The sequence below is a fragment of the Hyposmocoma kahamanoa genome, unplaced genomic scaffold, assembly GCF_003589595.1.
Source record: "Hyposmocoma kahamanoa isolate Upper Pololo Valley unplaced genomic scaffold, ASM358959v1 100021, whole genome shotgun sequence".
In the NCBI taxonomy this organism is placed as follows: Eukaryota; Metazoa; Arthropoda; class Insecta; order Lepidoptera; family Cosmopterigidae; genus Hyposmocoma; species Hyposmocoma kahamanoa.
In genome coordinates this window covers 4,196,361-4,221,561 of record NW_020653200.1, presented here as the reverse complement: position 1 = coordinate 4,221,561, position 25,201 = coordinate 4,196,361, and the positions used below count along the sequence as shown (strand labels likewise).

General features: G+C 35.6%; 1 protein-coding gene across 6 annotated transcripts in view; it reads right to left on the bottom strand.

Moving 5' to 3' along the window:
• LOC113236860 (ecotropic viral integration site 5 ortholog) overlaps nucleotides 1–25,201 on the bottom strand; it is a 45,386-nt gene that overhangs the window by 5,115 nt on the left and 15,070 nt on the right. For 4 of the 6 annotated variants that reach the window (XM_026473381.1, XM_026473464.1, XM_026473105.1 and 1 more), the window contains exons 3-16: nucleotides 22,061–22,233; nucleotides 20,147–20,320; nucleotides 18,425–18,657; nucleotides 14,571–14,762; nucleotides 13,858–14,022; nucleotides 12,505–12,699; nucleotides 12,145–12,303; nucleotides 11,157–11,390; nucleotides 10,215–10,439; nucleotides 8,586–8,693; nucleotides 3,107–3,298; nucleotides 2,362–2,529; nucleotides 1,451–1,546; nucleotides 1,254–1,355 (exon numbers count right to left, since the gene is read on the bottom strand). In XM_026473381.1, the coding sequence (XP_026329166.1) occupies nucleotides 1,254–1,355; nucleotides 1,451–1,546; nucleotides 2,362–2,529; nucleotides 3,107–3,298; nucleotides 8,586–8,693; nucleotides 10,215–10,439; nucleotides 11,157–11,390; nucleotides 12,145–12,303; nucleotides 12,505–12,699; nucleotides 13,858–14,022; nucleotides 14,571–14,762; nucleotides 18,425–18,657; nucleotides 20,147–20,320; nucleotides 22,061–22,169 (2,352 nt within the window). In that variant the 5' untranslated portion in view covers nucleotides 22,170–22,233. The remainder of the gene's footprint in view (nucleotides 1–1,253; nucleotides 1,356–1,450; nucleotides 1,547–2,361; nucleotides 2,530–3,106; nucleotides 3,299–8,585; nucleotides 8,694–10,214; nucleotides 10,440–11,156; nucleotides 11,391–12,144; nucleotides 12,304–12,504; nucleotides 12,700–13,857; nucleotides 14,023–14,570; nucleotides 14,763–18,424; nucleotides 18,658–20,146; nucleotides 20,321–22,060; nucleotides 22,234–25,201) is intronic. The other 2 variants (XM_026473254.1, XM_026473305.1) reach the window with 2 other exon arrangements.

Sequence of the window (25,201 nt, the reverse complement as noted above, 5' to 3'; positions counted from 1 at the left end):
AACTCCTGTCTTGCAAGTTCATTCACCTTTGATTTTTGAATTTGAATGCGAATCCATGTTTACCACAATTAAATGAAAAATAAGAATTTATGTCTTTTTACGATTAGTTTTCAGTGATTTGGATGACCTCTGTAAATGTGGCGAGAACGCAAACCAAGACATTGTATATAAATAAATGCAATTATGTACAACTTTCGATACATGTTAGTGCTTGTTAATAACAACTTGAAGCTGAAAGTATCATCAATCTTCACGAAAGTGACATCATTCATATGCGACAACCCGGTGTGCTAAAATTTTCTAACAATAATTTGGTTCACATAGAAAGCGCAGTGACAGTACTTGATAATCAATGTTCGGAATAACGACTGTGAACTGGCAACCGGTACTATCTCAATTTTTGAAAGATTTAACTTTTTAATGCCATTTTATACTATTCTCATACTCCGTAGCGTTGCAAGAAATTACATTGTTTTAATAAACCAGATGCTATATAAATGACGCAAACATGTTTTTTCTTCATCCTGTAAAGTTGTCAAAATTCCTCAATTTTACTATTTACTACCGGTTGCCAGTTTACAGTCGATATGCTGTGTATTTACGTAAACTTGTAAGTAATACACACAGTAAATAATAACTCCCTTTGAAATAGCTGAATTACTGTTTTTACTTCTATATTTTTGGTGGGTAACTAGCAAATACTACGGTAGTAAATTTAGGAGTAAAGTTTTGTCATTGTAAGTAAAAATATGGCATATTTTTTGTTTTCGCGTTTTATTTTTATTCATTCCGGCATTTCAGAGGGAGGTATTATCCACTATATGCATATTATTTGATGTTTTCGTAAATATTCTCTGCCTAAATGCGATCTGTCATCGTTCATCTTGATGACCTGCATGTCGGTTCACAAAACTCGAACACGTAAAATCCACAACCTGTATTGGGCCAGCGGCTTAATCATTGTCCTTAAAGGAGACTCCGTGGTCAGAAGTAAGATGTAGAGTTCGTTGATGACAACATATAAAATTCATAGCAGATATATAAAAACTTAACCAAATATTTTACAGATTAACGTCGTTTGTTAAACTTACAGGTAATACTTGAAATTATTTAGTTTAACCAGAGTAAAACGTTTTCGACAAAACACAAGTGTCACTTCAGGGCTACTGACTGTACCTGAAAAGCTTTTCGAGGAACCAATACATAATAGGCGCCCTCAATGAGCTTTTATTTAGCAAAGCAAGCAGTTTTACCTCAGATTGTAGTTCTGCAATGTACTCGGACATCTTTTGAACTCTTTCAGACTCTTCTACGTGGTACTGAAGAAGCTCGCTTTCCGTTGCGTTCACTTCATTCTGTGGAGCATAATTTTGAATATGAATATGCGAGCTGTTTCGGTGTGACGTAATATCAGGATGTATATTAAATGCGCAGTTATGGTCAACGTTACCTTTAGTTTATATTCGGAGACTTCACTTTCAAGCTCAGCTATTCTTTGTGCGTCTTCCATATTCTTAATGTTGGCTTGCATTGAATCGTACTTAGCCTGAAATTGAAAGTTTACTATTTTTTCACAATTACCTTTATTTTTTATAACATCAAGTGATGGGACGAAAGAGTCGTGCGCCTGATGGTAAGGGCACTCAGAGCTTTACATCGTAAAGATCTGAGGAGCACTACCACTGCGCCCGTCACCTAGACAAATAAGTTGACAAGTCCCATGTGCCTGTAATTTCACCAGCACCCTTACCCTTCAAAACCAGAACACTGTAATGCTAACATTACTGCTTGGAGGCAGAAATAGTAAAGGTGGCAGTACTACCCTGGACGAACTCTTCCACGAGAAGCTCTACTGTAAACTAGTTGTTGACGGTTAGAAATCCTGTGGCGGTATGTACCTATAACACGTATCGTATACGTGTTACAAACATCGACATACTACTGCTTTTCAAAAATAGTGTTAATTTTTTGTGTTATTATTGTAATGATTTTATGTACATAATTAAAGTTGCATTAACAACAGCATTACAGTTCTAATTAAATCTATTATTTAGTAGCCGATTCGGAACTTCTGTTGGACATAGGATAATGTCGCACTTTTACTATAATCTTATTTAAGTCGTACCCCAGGAGTCTGCACGATGCCTGATGGCCGAATGTCATGTTTTTTTATTATATTTCTACATTGCTGCCGAATCAATCACCGTACCAATTAGCAAAGCTCTTCAAATTAATCAAATAAAATTTATATCATATACAATGTAGACATTTTTTGCACTCAAAATGATTGTTTAAAATATTCACGTGAAAACATGAGCCTGTATATACTTCGACTGTTCTAATACAGCCCGTTGTACTTACCTTGCTTTCAAGGTCGGAGCACTTATGTTGTAATTCTCTTTGACGTGTTTGCAAGGCGCGTTCGCGCTGCAGAGCCGCATCGAGGGTCTCTCTTAGCTGGCGTGACTCCTCGTCCTGCCGCCGCAGCTGGTTCGTCGACACCTGTACTTGCGTCTCCAGCTCCATCACCTATAATAAGAAAAACGTATCATCAAACTGGCACAGTTCTTGTAACTAAACTAAAGAATTTGTATGATTGTTAGCAGATAGAATACAAACAGAAACAACCGGATATGACAAAAGATGAGGTGAACAAACGGGATACTGTTACCCGTTAACGGAAAGTACAGATTGACGGAGTGAGGTTTTAACTCACAAAATCTTCATATCTTGCTCAGAGAAAGCGATTAAGTACTGACGAGGAAAAGTGCGGCCACATTAAGTCGATGTTGAGGACGGTTACACAAAGGCTGGTTTCGTTTCTGTTTTATTTTGTTGATCTCAAGTGCTGGGTTGAACGAGTCGAGTGCCTGGAGATAATGGACAGATATATCACACATACACATACATAGCAGTTGTAGTGCCACTCAGAGCTTTAGATCGCAAAGATCTTAGGGGCACTACCACTGCGCCCGTCAACCTTAGTACTACATGCCTGTAATTTCACAAACACCCTTTGAAACCGGAATGCAATAATGCTCATATTAATGCTTGGCGACAGAAATAGTTATGAGCTCTACTGCTACTTAAAAACTTAAATGCTTACTTTGAGCCTTAGTTCTTTTAACTCTGTGAGCGTCTCCACCTCCCGAATCCTAGTGGACATGAGCTCTTCTTCAAGCTTTTGCACGTCAGTAGAACGTCCCTCCCATGCTCGGAGCAGTTTTTTCGGAGTGGCCATTATGTCCGACACCACGTTGGATTGCACCGGCGGAGGCGCCGCTTCTTGTCTATGCTCCTAATTAAACAAAATACAAAGTAATATGGTTATACAAAGTAATAATGATATCGCACTGCTATTACAATAGTGTTGTAACTCAAAATATTATGTTAAATTCAAGATTATATTATTTCCGAAAGCAAAAAATTATTCTCTACCCGTCAATAAAACAGCCGTTAGAATATTTTAAGAAACAATCAAAAGATATCAATTTAAACCGAGACATACTTTCTGTGAGCTAGTTCTGAATAAAACAGTCCTTACTCAGAAACATAAAATTGGTTTTTACCTTTAATTTTTAAATATGTTTGGAAATTGTTTAGATGCCTGTAATAAACTTTAACCTACATAAATTTTGATAGTCTTTCACGGGAAGTGAGTACCTAATTCGTTTTACATCGATTCTGAAAAAAATACTCTTTTTGAGTTAATACACTACAGTATTAACAGTGCGATATAATAATTTACGCGCTTCAAAACTTGAGCACTTATGAGTGATGTACGGGCGGAGGCCGAGCGTTGCGAAACACGGGAAAACTAAAATCTGTTGCCCATCGTACCGAACTCGCAACGAGAAATCCGCGGGTAATAGGTTCCCGGTTGAACGAACATCTACCCACAAACCTGAATAGTGTTACAAACGACGAAACGTTTAATACTCGACTAAAACTCGTTTTATTGGATAATGAATTCTACAGTGTCGATGAGTTTCTTTTGAAACTATTGTAATTTTGCTTTACTTGACTTCGTTGTATTTAGACAAGCACGAGTTGTACTACTTTATTTTATATTAATAATTATTGCTTGCGTTGGTGATAAGTATAGTATTAAGTGACAGGACGAACAAGTCGTGTGCCTGATAGTAAGCTACACGCCTATCCATAACAATTGCAGTGCCACTCAGAGCTATAAATCGCAAAAATCTGAGGGGCACTGCTACTGCGCCCGTCACCCTGAGACATAAGTTGACAAGTCCCATGTAATTTCACCAACACCCTTACCCTTGAAAACCGGAACACAGTAATGCTAACGTTACTGCTTGGCGGCAGAAATAGGTAAGGTGGCAGTACTTCTCTGGACGAACTCTTTCACAAGGAGTTCTGCCGTTACGAAAAAAATATCGCGATACAGGACGCTTTTATGTCGCTTTTTCATAAAAATTAAGTAATTTAGATGATTTGCTGAGTAAAATTACAATTAAATTCATTTAAATTATAACATTTTAATTACCTACATGAACATCGTCACCCTGAGACATAATTTGAAGTCCCACGTGCCTGTGATTTCACCAGCACCCTTACTCTTCAAAACCAGAACACAGTTTTGATGATATTACTTCTTGCGGCAGAAACAGGTAAGGTGGCAGTACTTCCCTGGCCGAACTCTTTAACAAGGGGCTCTACTGCTACTTAATATTACCGTTCGACATTGTATTTTTAATTGTAATAGTGTGACAGTGATAAATGAAATAAATGATTCGATTCTATGATTATTGATTATATTCCATTCTAAATAGACGATGGAAACAATTTCATAATCCCTTAACTTTTGTTTTTGATCACGACCAAAACGCCCCAAGTGTGATAATTTTACATCATCATCCCAGTTGTATAGCATAACATCAGACGTACAAAATCCTCCTATTGATACTATCGATACAGCGTCGATGGCAGGATTTTGTGCGCCTGGTATTCTACTAAAAGTTAATAGTTGCTTGTCAGTCACTATAGTACGTTCGTGTTAAGAATGCAGTGAGTCATCAGTCATCAAGGCGTATCACAGTGGAGTTAAAATTCAAACAAATTATATTTTTAAAGATGATGGTTCCATTAACCTAAAAATAAAATTAATGGTCTTAAATTTAAAAAAAATCGTTAAATTAATAAAATTAAATTTCAATGAGTATTAGTAGAATCTTCGTTCGTATTTATTACTTTAACCCTCAGACAGACCAAACGGTCTGTCCTTTAACAAGTCACTGTGAACTTGACTTTCAAATTTGGCGTGGCTAGGATGATGATTCACTGCATTCTTAACTTGAACGTACTATAGCCATCTTCTAGCTACTATTCGACTGCCATTGCAATTTTTTGGTAATTTGTTCTTCAATGGCTAGTCGATGCACGTCTATGGTTTACTAATATTACATATTTATAATTTGAAGACTAAATTGCTCATTAAACGAGATAAAAATTAAGTATGCATAGTAATTTCCATGGTTCACAGTTCTAATAAGGCAACATCGATCGTGTACGCAGGCAGAAGAGACTACTCTGCACGTTGCACTCCATTCTTTTCAATTCTCACTAAACCAGAATACTTGAAATGTAAATTTTAGTTATACGAGTTTTACGAAAAGATACTTTGAGTAACAAAACACAAGACAATTGTACAACAAGCTAATGATGCAAAAATAAACTATAGTTAAATATTTGTATATCAAGTAATTTGTAATACCTACCCTTTTATAAATTTGTTTTCGTTAAATAGAAACAGAAACTTGGTCGGAAGACAGTATTTTTATCACCTTTATCCAATAAATAAAAAATGCTAGAAAAGCAATGAATTCCTTTTATTAGACTGTCATCGCTTCATATTTACAATTCATTTAAAAGATCTATGAATTGCAAGCATGTAAGGGTCCATGCTTGCAATAGGGAATCGGACAATTTTTCAGAAAGTGTCTAGAATTAACTAAAATAGATATGTACAGCCATGAAAAATAATATTTTATTAAAATAAAGCTTAATAGTCTCTAAAATGTGCTAAAACTACGTTAAAATTTAAATAGAAACAAATTGGCGCGCAAACGTAACAAAATGTCAAATTGAACGCGTGACGTCATTTGTAGGTAAACAAGCTACGAAATCAAGGGCAAGGTGTTATTTTAAAGTTTTTGTGAAGTTTGAAGTCGTTATGGAACGGAAAACATATCGTTGGTGTGTAGTACCTCAATGTAGGAATACTTCTATAACTACCCCAAATAAACTATTTATTGATGTACCTCGAAAATCCGACATACGAAAAAATGGTTGGAAAAAAGGAACGAAAAAAGGACTGTACATTACCATCGCACGATTTGAGGGGTGGGAAATTTAGTTTCTCATATAACACAGGAAATGGAGATAGGGGGGAGGGTCTGGGTCTCAAATCGTGTGATGGTAATGTACAGTCCTTCCATCGCATGTAATTTTCCATATCATTCGGCAGCTAAAATCCGAATACATAATTATTACATTACATAATTAAAGGCACTAGTGAATATAACACAACATTTACTATATAATTATTAACACATGCTTCGATCTATGTATCACTCACTGCATAAAGTGTACTTACGTCGAAGTGATCCTCACAAAAGTATATCGCTGAATTTACAGACATTTCGTCGTGCTAGGACCAACCATTTTTTCGTATGTCGGATTTTCGAGGTACATCAATAAATAGTTTATTTGGGGTAGTTATAGAAGTATTCCTACATTGAGGTACTACACACCAACGATATGTTTTCCGTTCCATAACGACTTCAAACTTCACAAAAACTTTAAAATAACACCTTGCCCTTGATTTCGTAGCTTGTTTACCTACAAATGACGTCACGCGTTCAATTTGACATTTTGTTACGTTTGCGCGCCAATTTGTTTCTATTTAAATTTTAACGTAGTTTTAGCACATTTTAGAGACTATTAAGCTTTATTTTAGTAAAATATTATTTTTCATGGCTGTACATAGCTATTTTAGTTAATTCTAGACACTTTCTGAAAAATTGTCCGATTCCCTATTCATAATTCATACATTTTCACGTGCATTTCACTCAGTCGTTCATTCCATTTCTGAATACTAGCTATCTCCACTGTCTCTTTCCACCAGTGAGACTACAAGAAATTAGGGAAAATTATTTCTAAACCGGTAACACTGGTCGTATCCATTAATGCACTATGACTATTTCATTTTGACATAATAAGTTTGACAGTAGAAAAAACGAGACAAATATATTTTTCTTTGAAATTTCAATCAGCTTTAAAGCTAGTCTTTAATTTTCCAAAGTGGTATATACCACATTTTAGACAACTGTTTGTGGGACATTGCATCTATAGTATTATATAAATAATTGTATGTATCATATATAAATATAAGTAGTATATGTATTATGTATACAGATAATATGTATATGTTATGTTTGTTTCTTACATATTTCATTATAATATATATTTATTACATTTGTGTTATTATTAAATTATTAATTTCATATTTTGTATAATTTGTCGCAATTGTGAATTTCGTTTTCCTCAAAGGTTGACTGGTCGAGAATGCATTTAGCATTAAGCCGCCTTTTGTGCCATTATGTGTTGTGGTCACTAAAGTTTAATAAATAAACCCATCGTTAGAGATTTAAATGAATGTCACCACTGCCATTACACTGAGACTCTATTGCGGCTCAACTGCCATTGCAACGATTTTAGCTAGAGATGAGTTTTTACCCGATAAATATCCGTGTAAGGATAAGTAACCGACAAATATCCGTTTTTACTGAATATCTGCACTGATAATCTGAATATCCTAAAACATGGAAAATATTTTTGTGTTTTTTATAATAAAATTCATTAGAATTCATTTTTTATTAAATAATTACGTTTTTGCCATTCTTTTATGTAACAATACTATTCTGCCTACGTTTTTCGAGTCAAGTGGTATAAAAAAATCGATTGACAGAAAGTTATCAAATTAACTGTAACCCTCGAGCTGACCAATCCTGCGTTAATAAAGTGCATTCCAACTTTACGGTTTTGAGGTCTACTGCGTACTAAATAAAGTCATATTCGGATTTGAAATAGCCTAAGGATTCTCTTTCACATTTCACACACAAAATCTATTAATTAAAACACATGATATAAAAAATAAATATTTATATCTGTGTAATCACACAAAGTGTTTTAAAAATATACTTTATTTTACTAAATGAAAATAATAAAATATTAAATTAACCACGATGAAAAATATTTATCCACGTTTTGGGATAAATATCGAGTAAAAACGGATATTTATCCTGAGTATTTATCCCAATGATATTTATGCATGACCCATCTCTAGTTTTAGCAGTATAACAAACATTATCATAATAAACATTATCGCAATATAATTTCAGTGGAGTCTCAATTAATACAATGACCAGTGGGGTCAAGAAAATTTAATAGACTTGGTGCCTTGGATATGAATGGCGTTAAGGAACTTATTTGAACGACCAAGCTAACAAGCACTTTTAATTATTGTAAGAATCGTTTGAGATCTTGGAAAGTAAAGTTACCTGGAGGTGTCTCTGCCACGATTCGGATAGTTCAGAGACCCGTTGACGAAGATCTTTCAATGATAAATTGGCTTCAGCCTCACGTAGTTTCACTGCGATTAGCTCATCCTAGAAACAATATTTATCGATTAGGTTTTCGCGATTGTTACACATTGCAATGAAACTTTTTTCATATCTAAATCACGTATTATTGTTTTTTCAATAAACTAACGTCTCGGAACCTTTACAGGTCCCAGGGTCACTGACCAGCACCGGGCTGACTGAGATGGTGAGGTCATCAACCAATTATGTCTAATATCAGCGCAACCACCCTATCGTCGGCTTACTTTCTCAAACTCGTATCTTATAAAGAGTGATTACTCAGGAGATGGCAAAACTTTCTATTTATTTTAAACTTCTTAGCAAGGGTATTTGGAAGAATTACTGTAAGAATAGGTAAAAGCTAGTATGTAAAAACGAAGGAAATGTGAGGTGAAATCAGTCTGCAACATTTGTATAAACAATCCAATTTTTGCATTTCCGTAACTATGTGATATAAGATACGAGTTTGAGAAAGTAAGGCGACGCCATGTTTCACTACAATTGCAAAAGTTGTTAATTTAAATACCTAATTTTTAATTTACAAACGAATATTCCAATTAAGCTACGTAAGTTTTGCAAAATATTTTAACAATATTAATTTTATTATATTAAATTTGAGAAAGTAAGGCGACGCTATGTTTCTCTACAATTGCAAAAGTTATTAATTTTAAATACCTAATTTTTAATTTACAAAAGATACGTTTTGCAAAATAACTAACAATATTAATTTTATTATATTAAATTTATTAATTACAAAAAAATATTAGAAATAAATTAAAACATATTCATAAATAGTTCTTTAACAATATTAAACTGACAATTATTGGCTCGACTTAAAAGTGATTACAAGATGTAGATTTTTTTTTATATTTAGTGATGGGACAAACAAGCCGTGCGCCTGATGGTAAGCTAAACGCCTGTCCAGTTCCAGTGCCGCTCAGATTTAAAATCAATTAAATCACAAAGATTTGAGGGGCACTGTCACTGCGTCCCCGTCACCCTGAGATAAGCTGACAAGTCCCAATTGCCTGTAATTTCACCAGCACCCTGACCCTTCAAAACCGGAACACATTAATGCTAACATTACTGCTTGGCGGCAGAAATAGGTATGGCGACGAAACAAGGAGCTATGCTAAGAGAGTGCGAAGCTATTATGAAAATTGAAAATATTGATTGAAACGAAATTATGAATGAATTTGTTATATAAAATCATTGACTTACACATAAATGGACGACGGGTCTAATACAAAAACCACGAAAAAAATACGGACCCGACGTCCATATAATTGTAAATCAATGTATAAAATGAATTGTATTACATACAGTAAATATTTTGCATATTTGCTGACAGTGAACATTATCTCAATGAAGTGAAGGTAGTGAAGTCCATAATCACATATTTCAAAGAGCACTTGGAATTAAACTTTTGATGGGCCTCTGTGTGAAATATGTATGACGGAGGGTTTTACTAGCCGTTCGATCATTGAATAGCATGTATATGTACAACTATTGGTAAAACGCGATATCAATGAACCAATGTCAATATACCTGCAAGTGAGCGACGTTGTTATCCACCCGTTGTCTCCTCAAGCTCTTGTTCTCGTTCTCAAGTTCAGTGATCCTGGCCGTGAGCTCTCTTTCAGCAGCCTCCCGTTCGGCGGCGTGGAGTCTTGCGCGTACCAGCTCGCGTTGCAGACATCGCGCCAATTCTTCGCCTTTAGCACTACCACTCTCCGTATGGTGATCCTCCAACGATGATTGACGCGAGTTATTCTGTGCAATAAATCATACTTTATTATTGTAAATGTTTTGGTACTGACGGAATGAATTAAAGTAGAATAATATTACATTTCATTGAATAGAAATTAAATCAAATGGACTTTTGTCATAATGGGCTTATGTATTTGGCTGATTCTACGTACATTATTTTGTTGCTTTCACAAAAATTACTTTTTCAAATTAAGCCTATTTTCTTTTTAATATTTACCGTAGGTACAGTTAACGTGAACGCTGTGCTTTCGAATTTGACTTCTCTGAAGATAGATATGTGCGTTTGAATTGCGTTTTGTGTAATGTTTTGGTTTGGGCACGTTTGGAACTTCACTCATTTTCAAAGATTTTAAACTTCATAAAAAAATCATCTGTTTAAAGGTAAAACCACATAAGTGACATTTTCCGCAAAAAAACTCCAAATTATGAAAACCAGTTGTAAGAAATTCACTATCTTTCTGCAGTTAAAACTCAACTGAGTTTCACTTGCAGAAAGATAACGATTTTCTTACCATAGCTATATAAACACTTTTTGTGGATAATGTCACTTATGTGGTTTCACCTTTGAACAGACGGATTGCGGGTTTCCTCACTATGTTTTGCTTTACCATAAGCACGTAGTTGACAGTCTGCGTCTGATTGGAAAATACTTAAACTCAGAGCGTTCTGTATGGCAAGTTTGATCGCAACTAGGTTATCAGTACTCTTCAAAACACGGACCTCGGCAATAGTCATTTCGAGAGATCGTATCTCGTCCTGCGCGACGGCGAGGCGCTGTTGCGCATCCACGTTGGCCCTCCGCAGGGCCTGCACCTCCCGCGCTAACGCAAATGTTTCCTCCTCCCCCTCAGCGCGATCCACCTGCCCCCGCACCAGTCTCTCCGCTAATGCTGAACTTTCCTTCTCCAATAGTTCCACGCGCTGTTTCAACAGGCGATTCTCTTGGCGAAGACACTGCCAATTATGTGTTACGACATATTGTTAATCATGTACATTTAGTGGACTGTACTATGACTATACTCATTATAAAAATGACTGAATGCGTATGTTACGATCGTTTTAATTTTGAATGGGTAATTAAGGGGACAAGACATTTATGCTCTATACGAGCTAATCGATAAGTAAAAGTATGAAGGTGCTTTTGGAATATGAACTCAGAGCATAAACTCATAAAGATACTTTTGGATATCTATATATATTTACAATCTACTAATTTAGTGTACTGAATATAATTCGTCGCCTCACTTTCTCAAACTTTTATCTTTACTCTTAATAGCACTAAGTTACTGATATGCAAAAGTAAATGGATTGTATATACGAATTTTGCACGTTGATTTCACATCGTATTTCCTTCATATTTACACACTAGCTTTGCCCTATTCCTAAAATAATGCATCCAAATTAATACCCTAGATTTGAAATTAATACCCTTGTCTTCTCCTGAATAATCACTTTACAAGATACGAGTTTGAGACAGTAAGACATGGATATGCAGAATACGTACACGAGCGATTCTAATTTTGACTGGGTAATTATGAGACAAAACAGATTTATGCTCATATTACGAGCTAATCAATAGATAAAAGAATAAAGGTATTTTTGGAATATGAATTACGAGCATAAAGTCCTAAAGATGCTTTTGAATATTTATCTATATTTTCAAATCTATTGTCGCAAAGCGGTCAGATGTGTTAGAGAAACAACTTACCCTAAGTACAGCAATGTCACCCTGCTCTTTGGTTTTTATGACCGTGTACTCTTTTTCGAGTTTCTTCATTTTCTTAGGATTTACTTTGATCGAGTATGCTAGATTCATGAAAGCGTCTTGGTCGGCTTCAGTCTTTGCTGGTAGCTCTTTCTGTATGTACTGTAAATGATAAATGTGTCAAATTGCAAGTACATTTCCGGACTTTGGTGGTACAATGTAATACAGTAAAACGTAGAAATAAATAACCAAATGGAATGGTTAATCCCACCAAGATTGAGTACCTACCACACATGCATATAAACTTTTGCATTTCTTAACGAGAAGTTACGTTTAGAAGAGTTAGATTTAGAGGTGCCTTACCTTGAGAATACTTTCCATATCAAGCGACAATAAATCATTTTTGCCCAAAGTAAGCATGGCTAGGGCAACTTTGAACACAATCTCGATTCCTTCCGATAGAAAGACGTCCATAATGCGGCAAGCCAACGGCAGAGACAATGTCGTCGTGAACAGAGTCAGAAACCAGCTGCTAGCGTATATTGAAGTGCTGAAGCTCTGTCAAAAAAATAAAATAGAGATAAAATGAAATAGTTCTGTAACTTTTTGGAATCTTATATAAGGGAAAATGATATTCATATATCACCGGCGATATATTATATTTATTGCATTGCCATATGGTTGCCTTAGTTGGTTATCTTAGTTGGTTGCCTATGGTTATCTGTAAAGATAATTTTTTTTGGGACACTACAATGTCAGAGAGAGCACACTATTTATCATATTTCTTATATAAGTCCAAATAACAAGAACTATAATATCATCAAATGTACATTATTTTAAATTTTATGTCCATAAGTATATGAAAATTAATTTAGTTTTTGAGTATTACAGTCCATAAAAATACATTTATTTATGCATTTTTCAGACCGTATTGTATTATTTTCTTATACTTAGTGTATGTGTGTTATCAATGTGATCCCAAAGAGAAAATCTGTGGTGAATTTTAGACTAAACGGAATATACTAGGCGGAATGCGCATTCCCTACCGAAACGCAGCTCGCAGCATGCAATTACATTTCTTTTTCAAATACACAATGAGCAATATGTATCTGTATTCATCTTAAAGCTTAAGTAAATAGAATGAGGTTAGAATTGGTTCATTCAGATTTTGTCTTTTGCCGTGCCATCACCGGGCCGATACTAATCTTAATGTTACCTACCATCTTGTATACAACATTATGGTATGCAATGAAGTATTGATCTCTCTGTACTTATATTTTTCATTTTCGTTTTTCTCCGTTCTGTACATTCAAGAGAAAAAAATTTCAATTTAATATTTTAGATAGACCACACATTTAACGTGGAAATTCAAAAACTTGGGATTCATTCGACATTTAAAAAAATCACTGCTTATTTCAAAAGCCTTTCCTTACTTGAAAAAAAGAACATCATTGTTCCAGGCGACTAAATATTATAAACACATCAAAAGATTTAGGAGATCAAGCTCGTTTTTGTCAATTACTGAAAATCAGGTTTTTTAATTTAATTTTTTTAGCACTCATGGATTGTTTTTGATCAATTTTATAATTTGAATTTGAAAATAAAATTAATCACAAAAATCCAATGTCCCAACAACCTAAAAAAACCAGATTTTTAATAACTTGCAAAAATGTGCTTGATACCTAGATAGTTTTGATGTGTATATTTTGCACTAACCTGTGATTGGAAGTGGACGTGTAAGTCGGGTAGCAGTTCTTGCACGAGGTTTTCTAACTGGAACATACATAGCCCTAGCTCGGCCATGCTAGGCTTGAACATGTCGCGCATACGATGCTGCTGCATTATCTTCACCAGTACAGCAAACGCCTCTTCTTCAGGCATCTTAATGGGAAATTTAAAATGGGCCACGTTTTGTAAGTTGTCTCATAGTTGGACAAAGACGCAGGAGCGACTTAATTATAGATTGTATAATAAATAGTTATTTGTTATTTAAGGCTACAAAGTTATTATTTGACGCGAGTTTCAAGCCACGAGACGCAAAACAACTTTGCTGTCTAGCGAAACACTCAACTTCACCTGACTATAGCGAGGAAAATGGTAGATGAAAGATTCAACTGTATAGTTGAACTATAACAAAATAATGTAATAAACAAAATTAGTTATCAATTTAATGTCAACAACTATAAGAATAAAATATCCCAACGTATTTATATTACATAAATAATATACGAAAATCGCGTAGTTAAACGTGTCATTATGTTTTTTTTTTGATCGGAAGAAAAAGTTAGGTGCACCACAACCACAGTCCATCGTCAAATTCGAATTTCAAAAACCTTTTCCACGCTAGCTTTTGCGTGCAGATTTCTAATGAGAAAGAAAGCCTTTCCGAGCTAGTGAAGTGACAAAGTTTATTACGCTCTAAGTCTGACCTGCATAAGGAGCAATCCCACGATGAATCCCGAGCCCTGGCAATAGCCAACCTCTCGGTCGTGTAACGAGTATGCTTTCATCACGTTAAACAATGACTCTTGTCCTAGGCCGTCTTTTTCCTTGAAGAAATCGTGTTCGGGGTAGGTACGCGCTATGTCCCGACGAATCACCTTCTCGCATGCTGATTTCGCCTGTTATCATTAAATTTGTATTTAGTACTGTATGTATTATGTTTGCAAACAATCAGTAAATGTTTTTTTTAGTTTATTGGTTCACTTACAGTTATTACAATGTAACATACTATAAATACAATTTGGTGAAGTTCTTATACAAATTGCACAACTGCTTATGAGTGAACACAGCTTGCAAAAATAACGTAAAATGTAAATTACATAGAATTTAAAAACAGCAACTTAAATTTAAAAAAAAGAAGAATATATAGGTACTATGGGTTGTTTATGTATGGGTATAGTCATGTATTATATGTTATATATCGTATGCATGTTTTATATTGTGTGTAGATAACGTATCACAGTTATTTATAAATTTAGATTTATTTGTGCGTTACTTATTTGTTTTTATTTGTCATGTTATGCACTCCTGTTATTATTCTGAACTCAGCTCTTCGATTGACTGGTAGAGAAAAGTCCGCCATTTATAATACTTTGTGTGCAGTAAAGTTTAAATAAATAAAAAAAAGAAATAAATATTATGTTAAAGTCTTAGTAAAAGACAGTCGCGCAAGGTTTTCGGTTACAATGGGACCAACGTTTTTATCTTTTTGTTAATTTAACAAAATACGACCAGTATACCCAGATTGCTGCTATCGTTGACCAACTATTGACAAGAGGTAGGGTTATGGCAATTTGTTATTGAGAATCATGTGTAAAAGCAGACAATGTATTAGGGGTTAAAGTATGAAATTGCCGTTTTATTGCAATAGGTTCTTTGAATTTTCATAGAATCTTCATGGTTTGAGGTTTTCGAATGAAACTTTTTTCAAATGGTTTCTGTGATTTTTTTTTTTAATTTGAAACATTTGAATATCGACTTTCAATTGTTTTTGTTATTCAATTTAGACAAGAAAGATGGATACTGCGAAAATTCGAGTGATTTTTGAATACGAGTTCCGACGCGGAACTAACGCGGCAGAAACAGCCCGCAATATCAATGCTGCGTTTGGAGAGGGGTCTACTAATGAACGCACCGTGCGATTTTGGTTTAAACGCTTTCGTGATGGAAATTTCGACTTAAAGAACGAGCCACGAGGAAGACCGCCCACACAGGTGAATAACGATGAATTAAGAGAGATAGTGGAAGCCGATCCTAGTCAAACTACCCAGGAATTAGCGGCATGGTTTAACGTTACCTTACCCACAATATTGACTCACTTGCGTCAAATCAATAAAATAAAAAAATACGAAAAATGGGTGCCTCATGATTTGACTGATCTGCAGAAAGAAACGCGTGTTGAAACTTGTGTTGCCTTGTTGAACCGGTACAGAAATGAAGGAATATTGGATCGAATTGTAACATGTGATGAAAAGTGGATTCTTTATGATAACCGGAAAAGAAAAATGCAATGGCTGACCCCAGGTCAAATGCCACAACAGTGTCCTAAAGCAAAACTTACCAATAAAAAGGTAATGGTAACTGTTTGGTGGTCTCAGCATGGTGTTATTCACTATAGTTTTCTCCGATCTGGTCAAGCAATAACGGCAGATGTCTATTGTGCCGAACTCCGAACCATGTTGACAAAACTAGCAGTAAAACAGCCCCGACTCATGAATCGATCTTCACCATTATTGCTCCACGACAACGCGAGACCTCAAACAGCACGAGAAACCATTTTGACCCTTCAGGAACTGCAGTTAGAAACCATTCGTCATCCTCCGTATTCACCAGACCTTGCTCCAACGGACTACCATTTTTTTCGTGATTTGGACAATTATCTACGTGACAAGAAGTTTTCTTCCCAGGAGGCAGTACAAAATGCTTTCACACAGTTTGTGCAGTCTAGATCGTCGGAGTTCTATCGCAAAGGCATTAATAACCTTCCCATTAGATGGCAGCAATGTATAGATAATAATGGCAACTATTTTGAATAAATAAATTTGTTAAAAATTTAAAAAATAAACAATTTAGATTTTCAGTACAAATCGGCAATTTCATAGTTTAACCCCTATTATTTGTTATTTATGACTTTACAAAAGAAATTTATTAGAATCCTTTACAAGGATTCATAATCCCAGACAGTGGTAAACCCACAGACACATCTGTGTGTATACTCTATTTTATCAAACAAAAAATTCTGATACTCGCTCTAGAAATTTGTAAACTTGTACGAAACCGTCAAGTCAAGACCTATATCACAATTGTAAAGGATCCCAACTAAATAAGCATTTCGAAATACAAACAGATCGGTATTACCATATCGCATTTATACTCAATTATTTCACAAAATATCGACTTTGAAATAAATGCAATTGAAATTTCAACAACGAATATTTCTTAAATGCCATGGTCATCTCACGTTAACTTGTAACGGATGATTCCACACCGAAATTTGGAAATGTTTTCATTTTACATAAGAAATTTTGTAAGTAACGTACATATGGAAGACAAATAAATAAGAATAAAGAATATCTTTCAATTAACTTCATATTTTCACATTAATATTAGCTAATCAACTGGTAATTTCTATATAGGGAACAGGGAAGGCCTCTAGTTAATTACGTATATGTAGAGAACACCTTGAAGTTAATTATGTATAAAGGGTTGATTTTAAAGATTTAAATAATAGATATCCTAGTAGAGTAGAATTCCTAATAGTAGATATAGTTAAACCTTCAATAAATACATAGTTACGATAAATAAGTAAAAAAATAAGAGAACCCCGTTAGGATTATCATTGGTTTTAATTTAATATTTTTATGACTTCAAAAATAAGATGAGGTTTTCATTTCGACGGTTACGCGATTACTACGATATTTGTGAAACGATTTCTATGATGTTTTTATTGTTGGAAAGGGAGTAAAAATGAAATGAAAATGTTTCACCTCTAAGAGCGGCATATTAGTGGATGAATCCGGTTTATTGGATTTGATCCACTTTCCGTTAACCGATGTCAATAAAACTTATAGATGTAACTTCACAAACTTTTGGGGTCAGTTTTTTAATAAAATAATTATCATTATTGACTTATCTTTTTTCACAATGTACTTCTTTAACTCCCTTCTTTGGCCGAACGGTTACCATGCCGGACTGCCACGCAGAGACCCCAGGTTCGATTCCCGGGCCGGGAGAAATATTTGTATGGCCTACATTTATTTCTCTCGTGAGTTTGGGTGTAATTTGTGGTTGTCTATGTACGTGTGTCCATGGCACCCGCGACACAGGGTTTCCCTGAGCGGGGCTATGTTGAGTGGTGCGTTATTAGTTCTCAGCAAACCTGCAATTTCTATAGGCCTATTTATTTAGTTACTAACATTCCGCCTCGGTTTTACGAAAAAGTTTCTCACGAGCCATTCAATTTCATGGTATTAAAGTTATACAAATGCGCTAATAAAATCATTAAAACTGTGTGGAAATTGTAATTGGATCCTTTTTTACGAGTAGACGTCTTAAGAATCGTTAGAACGTTAGGAATACGTAGACTACCCATAGTGTCTTCTGTTTTATTGTGCTCAGTTTCACAATTGGATCTTAAAAATGTGTTGATAATGTAATTGGGTACACTGGCTGTGTAACAACAATTGCACGCGAATCTTCGATCTCTCATGACACTAGTCTAAACACAGCGTTGAGTATCATACACATATACATCGTGTGAACTCGGTTTTTGCGTGGTCACCTTAATGTAAGAGGCGTAGAGTTTCTTTTCGGGCGACTGATCAACACCGGCCAAGAGTTGCCACACGATTCCTCTGAAGTGGTGAGGCACACCCTGACGCACCAAGTCGCGGACAAATTGATTGCGCCTCTTCCACTCAGTTTCCCAGTTGCTGACGATGCGGCCCCAAAGACCCCAAAGGTCTTCCTCCCCGTTGCTGCCCACCTTAGCTTCCTCATGACTGGAACTGGTCGCTGCACGTAAAATTTGCAAATAAAAAAATATTATATTATTAACGAGTAACAACCTGAAGAAAATAGTACATTGTGTACTACAGGCGGTATATACGAAAAAGGGTTTTAATGACTCGAGGTTTGTAATTTTTTACTGCTCGTGCTACATACAATATATTTCATCACAATTGCGAGGAAATAAATGCAATGATGTAACGAAGAATCTATAACCACCTTAAGGTGGTTATAGATTCTTCGTATTCATCGCCCTATTAATAGTGCGATGGTAGTAATGAAAAAACCCGTGGGCGTAATTTAGGACATTACAGCCGATTGTGCTTGCATGCTAAGATACCGTTTACGAGTAAGTGTTGTGAGCATTTATTTACTAGATAAAATGTTTGCAGCACATATTTCACGCAAAATAACCTACAGTCTCAAATTGGCTTCTCAATAAGTCTATTATTGCAAATGAGCCAGTAAACCTCTAGTTAACCACTGTTTTATGAATAAACCATGAATTAAATACAACGTAAAAGACGTAATTAACTTTGTGGTGTGCTATATATTTATAATTGTATATACAAATGTTGACTGATTCATAATAAATGTGTACAAACCTAATGACAAATTTGACAAAATACTCGAAAGGTAAAATTCCAGGACATTTTGAGGATAAATTGAGTCGTCAGCTTTTTCCATGTTCACATTTCTATTGTTGTCTAGACTATATACATTACGCCCTTTTTCCATCGAGGTAGGCAGTGACGACAGCCTCTGTCGCCTTGGTCCACCCTTACCAACTTCACAGCTCACTTTCGGCTTCAATCTTGTTTCATTCACTATAAATGTTCGGACCATCTAAGCTTCCCTATCTCTTTCTTTGTCACTACATCTTCTTCCACGCCGCAACCCTCTCTTATTGTTCCGTAGTAGACATAAACATTTTATGATTTGCAAGAAATATCAAACACAATTATGAATTTATAAACAAGCGATATATTTTTTAAATATCTCACCGACTAATTCCAAAATAATTCGCAGTGTAACGTATTATTACATGGTAGTGGAACTATGGTACTGTGTGAGGCTGTGGTTACTGACTAAAAGATAACGAGTGATACAGCGATAAGCGATAAACTAACGTTGTTTCATCTCGATAATAAATTGTATATAATGTCTATTATTTAACCTATAACAAATAACTTACACAGGGCTCTGCGCGACGAGAAAAAAGTTATGACAAAAAAACTCGTGCGTTAAAACTAGCACGTTCTACATTCCGAACAAATAAAAATTGGTAGCCTGGGCCACATAAAGATACAACATAAAATCGAATAAGGTTAAGTAAGTTAAAAAATTTAAGTTAAGTAACGATTTCAATGATACTCCAGTATACATTTCAGGTAAATTTAAATAATATGAATGTAATTTAATCCTTGTGTGAAATACAAGTGTAAGGGGTTGCCACTACTTGAATGTTAGATGTATATAATTGTAAGTCGTTTACCTGATGCCAGTGATATTTGGGAGGTGTCAGAGCTCTTGCGGCTGTGCACTGTGGTGAGGGAGGGGCATTTGGCGTCCGCCTCCATACGCCGGTTTTCTTCTTCCAGCTTGGCTAGCAGCGCCCGCTCCGGGCACGGAATAGCCTCACAGTCTGTACTCGGTAGAGGCTGGCAATCTGCATATGCAACGTATTAATTCTCGTCAAGATGCGCTGGTTATTAGTAGTAGGCCTTAAGGATAAATTTCTTATTATCCCACTGGCATTAATGTGGTTCTCGAGACATACTCATATCACCTCACTGATTAACTTCTTTGGCAACTAATGTCATTGAGGACTACTGCGTGGACCAAGTATGTGATTTTCAGGTTATGAAAATCGGGAAATTTTTGACGCCGGTGCAGGGGCTCTACTATTCAAGCACGACACCCCTACTTACAGCCGTTTTCCCACTACGGATGGCCTACAGAATCACTCCCGAAGTCCGTCAACGAAAAGACGGGAATGTTCGAAGCTGTTGTCATACATTCTTAGTTCTAGCCCCTATCGAAACAAGTTTGTAAATTATCCATAGTGGGAAAATGGCCGTAACTACGGATTTCGTGCTTCGAGAGCAGGGCCCCAGTTACAGGTCTACTAGAATCTCCTGATGCGGGATTTAAAAATGGAGATTAGAAACACTGGTGCAACTGGAATACAACGTTCTTGACAATTAATATCGTATTTTATTGTAAGTAATTGTGTATTGCAACCGAAACGACCTATGAATCGGATTTTTGTTCCAGAGACGGGGACAATTTCATACTGTGTCGTTTCATTTTTCTGGTAGACCTTATACTCTTTGAATCAATATAAAGATGCCAAATCGAGAATAACTTAAGAAATTTATCAAATCTTGCAGAAGTATACATACAACAAATTGCATTAATAATGTTGATAGCGCCGACGTAAGATTTATAGCACTGTCTAAAACTTCTGACATAACAGTGTCTATAGTTCAGGCCCTTCAGTATAGGGGGAGTATGGTTTTATCTCGAATGTAATCCTGAAGTATTTAAAAAAAACAAACAAAGAGAACATGGAATTTTACACAACAACCATCAGTGCTGATATAATCGCTTTACAAATTAAATACTTATTAAAATAATAAAAAGTGCGAAAGTATGATCAAAGCATCGGTGGAATACATGGCGCTGTTTTTGTCTGTAGTAACTGTGCAACATTTGTGCCATCACCAGTCCCTGACAAGAGTTTGTTCACATTTTACACGATACGCTTGAGTCAACGCACTAGTATATTGCACTAGTAGAATGATTTATGTATTATTTTAACACAGTATTGGATAATCTGTCAGATGCTAACTCAGTATTATTACGAGTATAATGCTTAATTTTTCCGGGTAAATAGTATGTAGGTACCTAAAAACTACGTCATGTGATTACTGGTGTGAACATATTCATAAATGGTTTTCAGACAGTGCGGTGTTGCCAGATATATCATTTCAAAGACGATTTGACCATTTATGTGTAATCATATCATTATTGTTTAAGTATAACTGGGTGGACCTGGCAACACTTACGTTTAATGTATAACAGTCTGGTTAATATGCTATTATAGTTAAATACATGAATAACAAATACCTATGTTAACATCTATCAAGCAGTTATTAAAACTGTTGCGGATTCAAGCCACCAGAGTTGCAGAGATAACTCCATCGTAACTACACCCCGTGAGTAAACGTGGAGGCTATGTTAGTTAACAAGTAAATTAGAAGATTTGTGACCGTGCTGTTAACTATAAGCGCAGTTGGTTATGTGGCTGTTATATGAGGAACACAAATGAGGTTGACATGTCAGATGTTAGGCAAGTATTTATAGGTGATGTGCGTTAGTATATGTTAGTCTTGAACCAACAAACCATCTAAAGATGACACAGGCGAATCTGTATTACTAGCGATCGGGGTTCCAGGTAGTGCAACCGGTGGCGGCGCGATGGGCATGTCCCTGGCATCGGCGTCCACCTTCATGGTGATCAGCCATAAAGAACTCTGCGTCCCTTCGGCCCGCCTCACCGCACGCTCCTCACCGCACCTGATGTGTGCATTTACGCCATAAACTCCGAGCTCATGTTCAACGGTGAAATGTTCTTTGTCACACCTCTCGCACCTGAGCTCCTATTTTTTTAACTTTCACTCCTCGTGTAAAAGGCGCTATGAATTCAAATTAAAAGTATCCGCATTTTAATTCTGTTACTATAATTCTAGCGAATACGTATATACATAGATATATAATTTCATGTAAACGTAATTATGACTTCGGTTACAGCTTAGCTTAAGAAAAACCAATCCTTAGAAGGCACTAAATTTGTTTTGGTAAATTGATAGTAGTATTACTTCACCACACATGCACAAACAATGGATGATAATCAAGTATGATTGCAGGTAGTTTGCCGAATTCACGTTACTGAACAATCCACAATGAGTCAGGCTGGTATTAAGCGAAGTTAACTAATTGGATTGTGTGTACAGTTGGAGATAATTGCGTGTTTGAATCGGGCGTTTAAGTTTTTATTTCGATGAAACCGCGCTGGTAGGTGAAAGTTGGTACCGTCAGTGGAATGATCCGCGTGCAGCGGTCATCCGCCCACTAAGCATGAAGGCCGCCCGACGCCGACGCCAGAGCGCTTGCCTGAGTCTGTTTGCGATCGCCGCGACGCGTCTTTACACACGGCTTAACTGTGTCTGTTCAGCACAGCACACGAAACACTGAACACGGAGCGTGCTAATGCTCTAGAATCTAACAATCGCGCACGCAGAACAACTGTGTACCTTCATAGGACGTCTTAAGTACCCGTTTACAATTTAATATTTGAGGTAAAGTAGAAAATTTACACTCGAAACGTCTGGCCTCTTTGAAATGAAATAAAGGTATTTTGTCACATTCAGATTGGTAACTTTTATGAAATAAAATGTTAAAAACGAAAACCTCGAAAGAACTCGATATAAAATGTTAAAGTTTTTAAATTTACAATTTTTGGAGTTATATATTTTAGTTTTCGTTAATTGTGCTTTCGGTTTAAAATCAAACAAGGATACTCCTAAAATTAGTGAATACGAGTTCCGACGTGGCACTAACGCTGCGCGACATCTTAGCGACGTGTACGAGGCTGATAAAACTAACGAACGCACTACGCTTTTTCGGTTTGCTCGATTCTGCAGTGGAAAATTTATCGTTACAATGAGTCGCGTGGACGACTAGACTTTAAATTTGAACGTTACCATGTTAACGTGGACTAGCACGGCGAATCTATCGTAAACTATGGAGAAAATTAGCAGTATTGTTTGCTGTAACTTTACTCACAGTACTGACCCATATACGCCAAATTGGTAACAAAATATAGATTATCTGACGGTATGGTAAGACTTCAATCAACACATACCTGTAGGAGTTTTAGAACGTATCATTAATTGTAAAGAAAGAAGAAAGTATTCGAACCTTAGCGACAAAGTCAAACAATGTCCAAAAAACAAACCTACCCACAGAAAATTGTTAACACAAAAAATTGGTAATACAGGCGCAGAGTAATTTACTATAGCGTCTTTAGATATGGTACAACTATGACACCTAAACGTTAATATGAAAAAATGCGAATGATGCTGGCAGGACTCGTAGAAATTGATTTTCACTGTTACTTCTACACGACTACGTCAGGGAGCATATATACATACATATATAGCCGAGAAAACCATCTCAGTTGCAGGTTAATCCACGCGTACTTTATCTGGACCCTGCTGACAACCATCTTTTCCGCAATTTAAATAATTATGTAGAAGGAAAACAATTTAGTTCCCGTGAATGTGTTTAGTCGGAAATGAGTTCTAAGACTTTACGGGTTCCCGTTTTCCACTGTTTTATTTTTATCGCAAAGGAATAAATGAAATTCCAGCAAGGCTGCAGGGATTTAATTAATAAATGTAAATTTTTAACACTTTTTACTTTTCCATATAGAACGGCGATTTCATACTTTACTTCATGTACACATGGATGTAGATATGAATATTCATTACATTTTCTGTAATATTAAATGGTCGTACATTTTTCTATGTACGAGTATGTGCGTCCATACGAAATTACTTTTTAATTTTTTAATGAGAATTGATATTGGTTTCTTATTATATTATAAATTCGTTTAACTCTTGTAAACATTGAACAAAGACTTGTAAATTGAACGTTAATTTCGTATTTATTGTGCATTTCATTCGTAACATACGTTAATTCTGTGCAGAAATTTGTAGCATTAATATTATCTAGTACTTAGAGATGTTACTCAACTTGTAAAATAAGACTACTATTACAATTTCCCAGGATTCGCGAGACTAAAATTTCTGTGCTTGAGATCTGAATAAACATTTGTAGTCTGCTTCCTCACTATGTACTGGTGTATAAAATATTCATAGACACGACCATTCTCTTGGAGAACTTTGTCTGGCTCTCCGACTACTAGGCAATACCTTAATTAAACAAAACTTAAAACAAACCAACGACTCGTTAAAAATAATGACATGAACACAAAAATATTATTTTATACACGAAAAAATTAACTGAATAAGAAGAACTATACGAGTTTTTAAAAAGGTGTCAAAATACAAATTTATTTTATTTATATTTTCTAGGTGGCGTTCGACACTGAAGAATTTGATATGCGTCCTTATTTTGTTTACCCGGGAAAGCTCACTCAAGACCTGTCGCTTAAGCCGCCATTTATATGATATTGACATTGGTCTCGACAAAAAAATCCGGTTACACTTTGTAAGGTTCTGCACTGCGAGTGACTCAGTCCTTAGCACTGAATTGTTCGTAAAGTAGTCCGATATAAATATACATACTTCATATGAAATATTAATGTGTAAAGTCTTTTATAAAATACGGAGGATTCTAAAAAAACCCACTCAGAATTGAATTAGGTTCACTTTAATTTGCGTTATGATTGCTGATCCGAGTGAACATAAATAGCAAACGTGTTATACATATATATAACAAGGGCAACAAGTACACATAA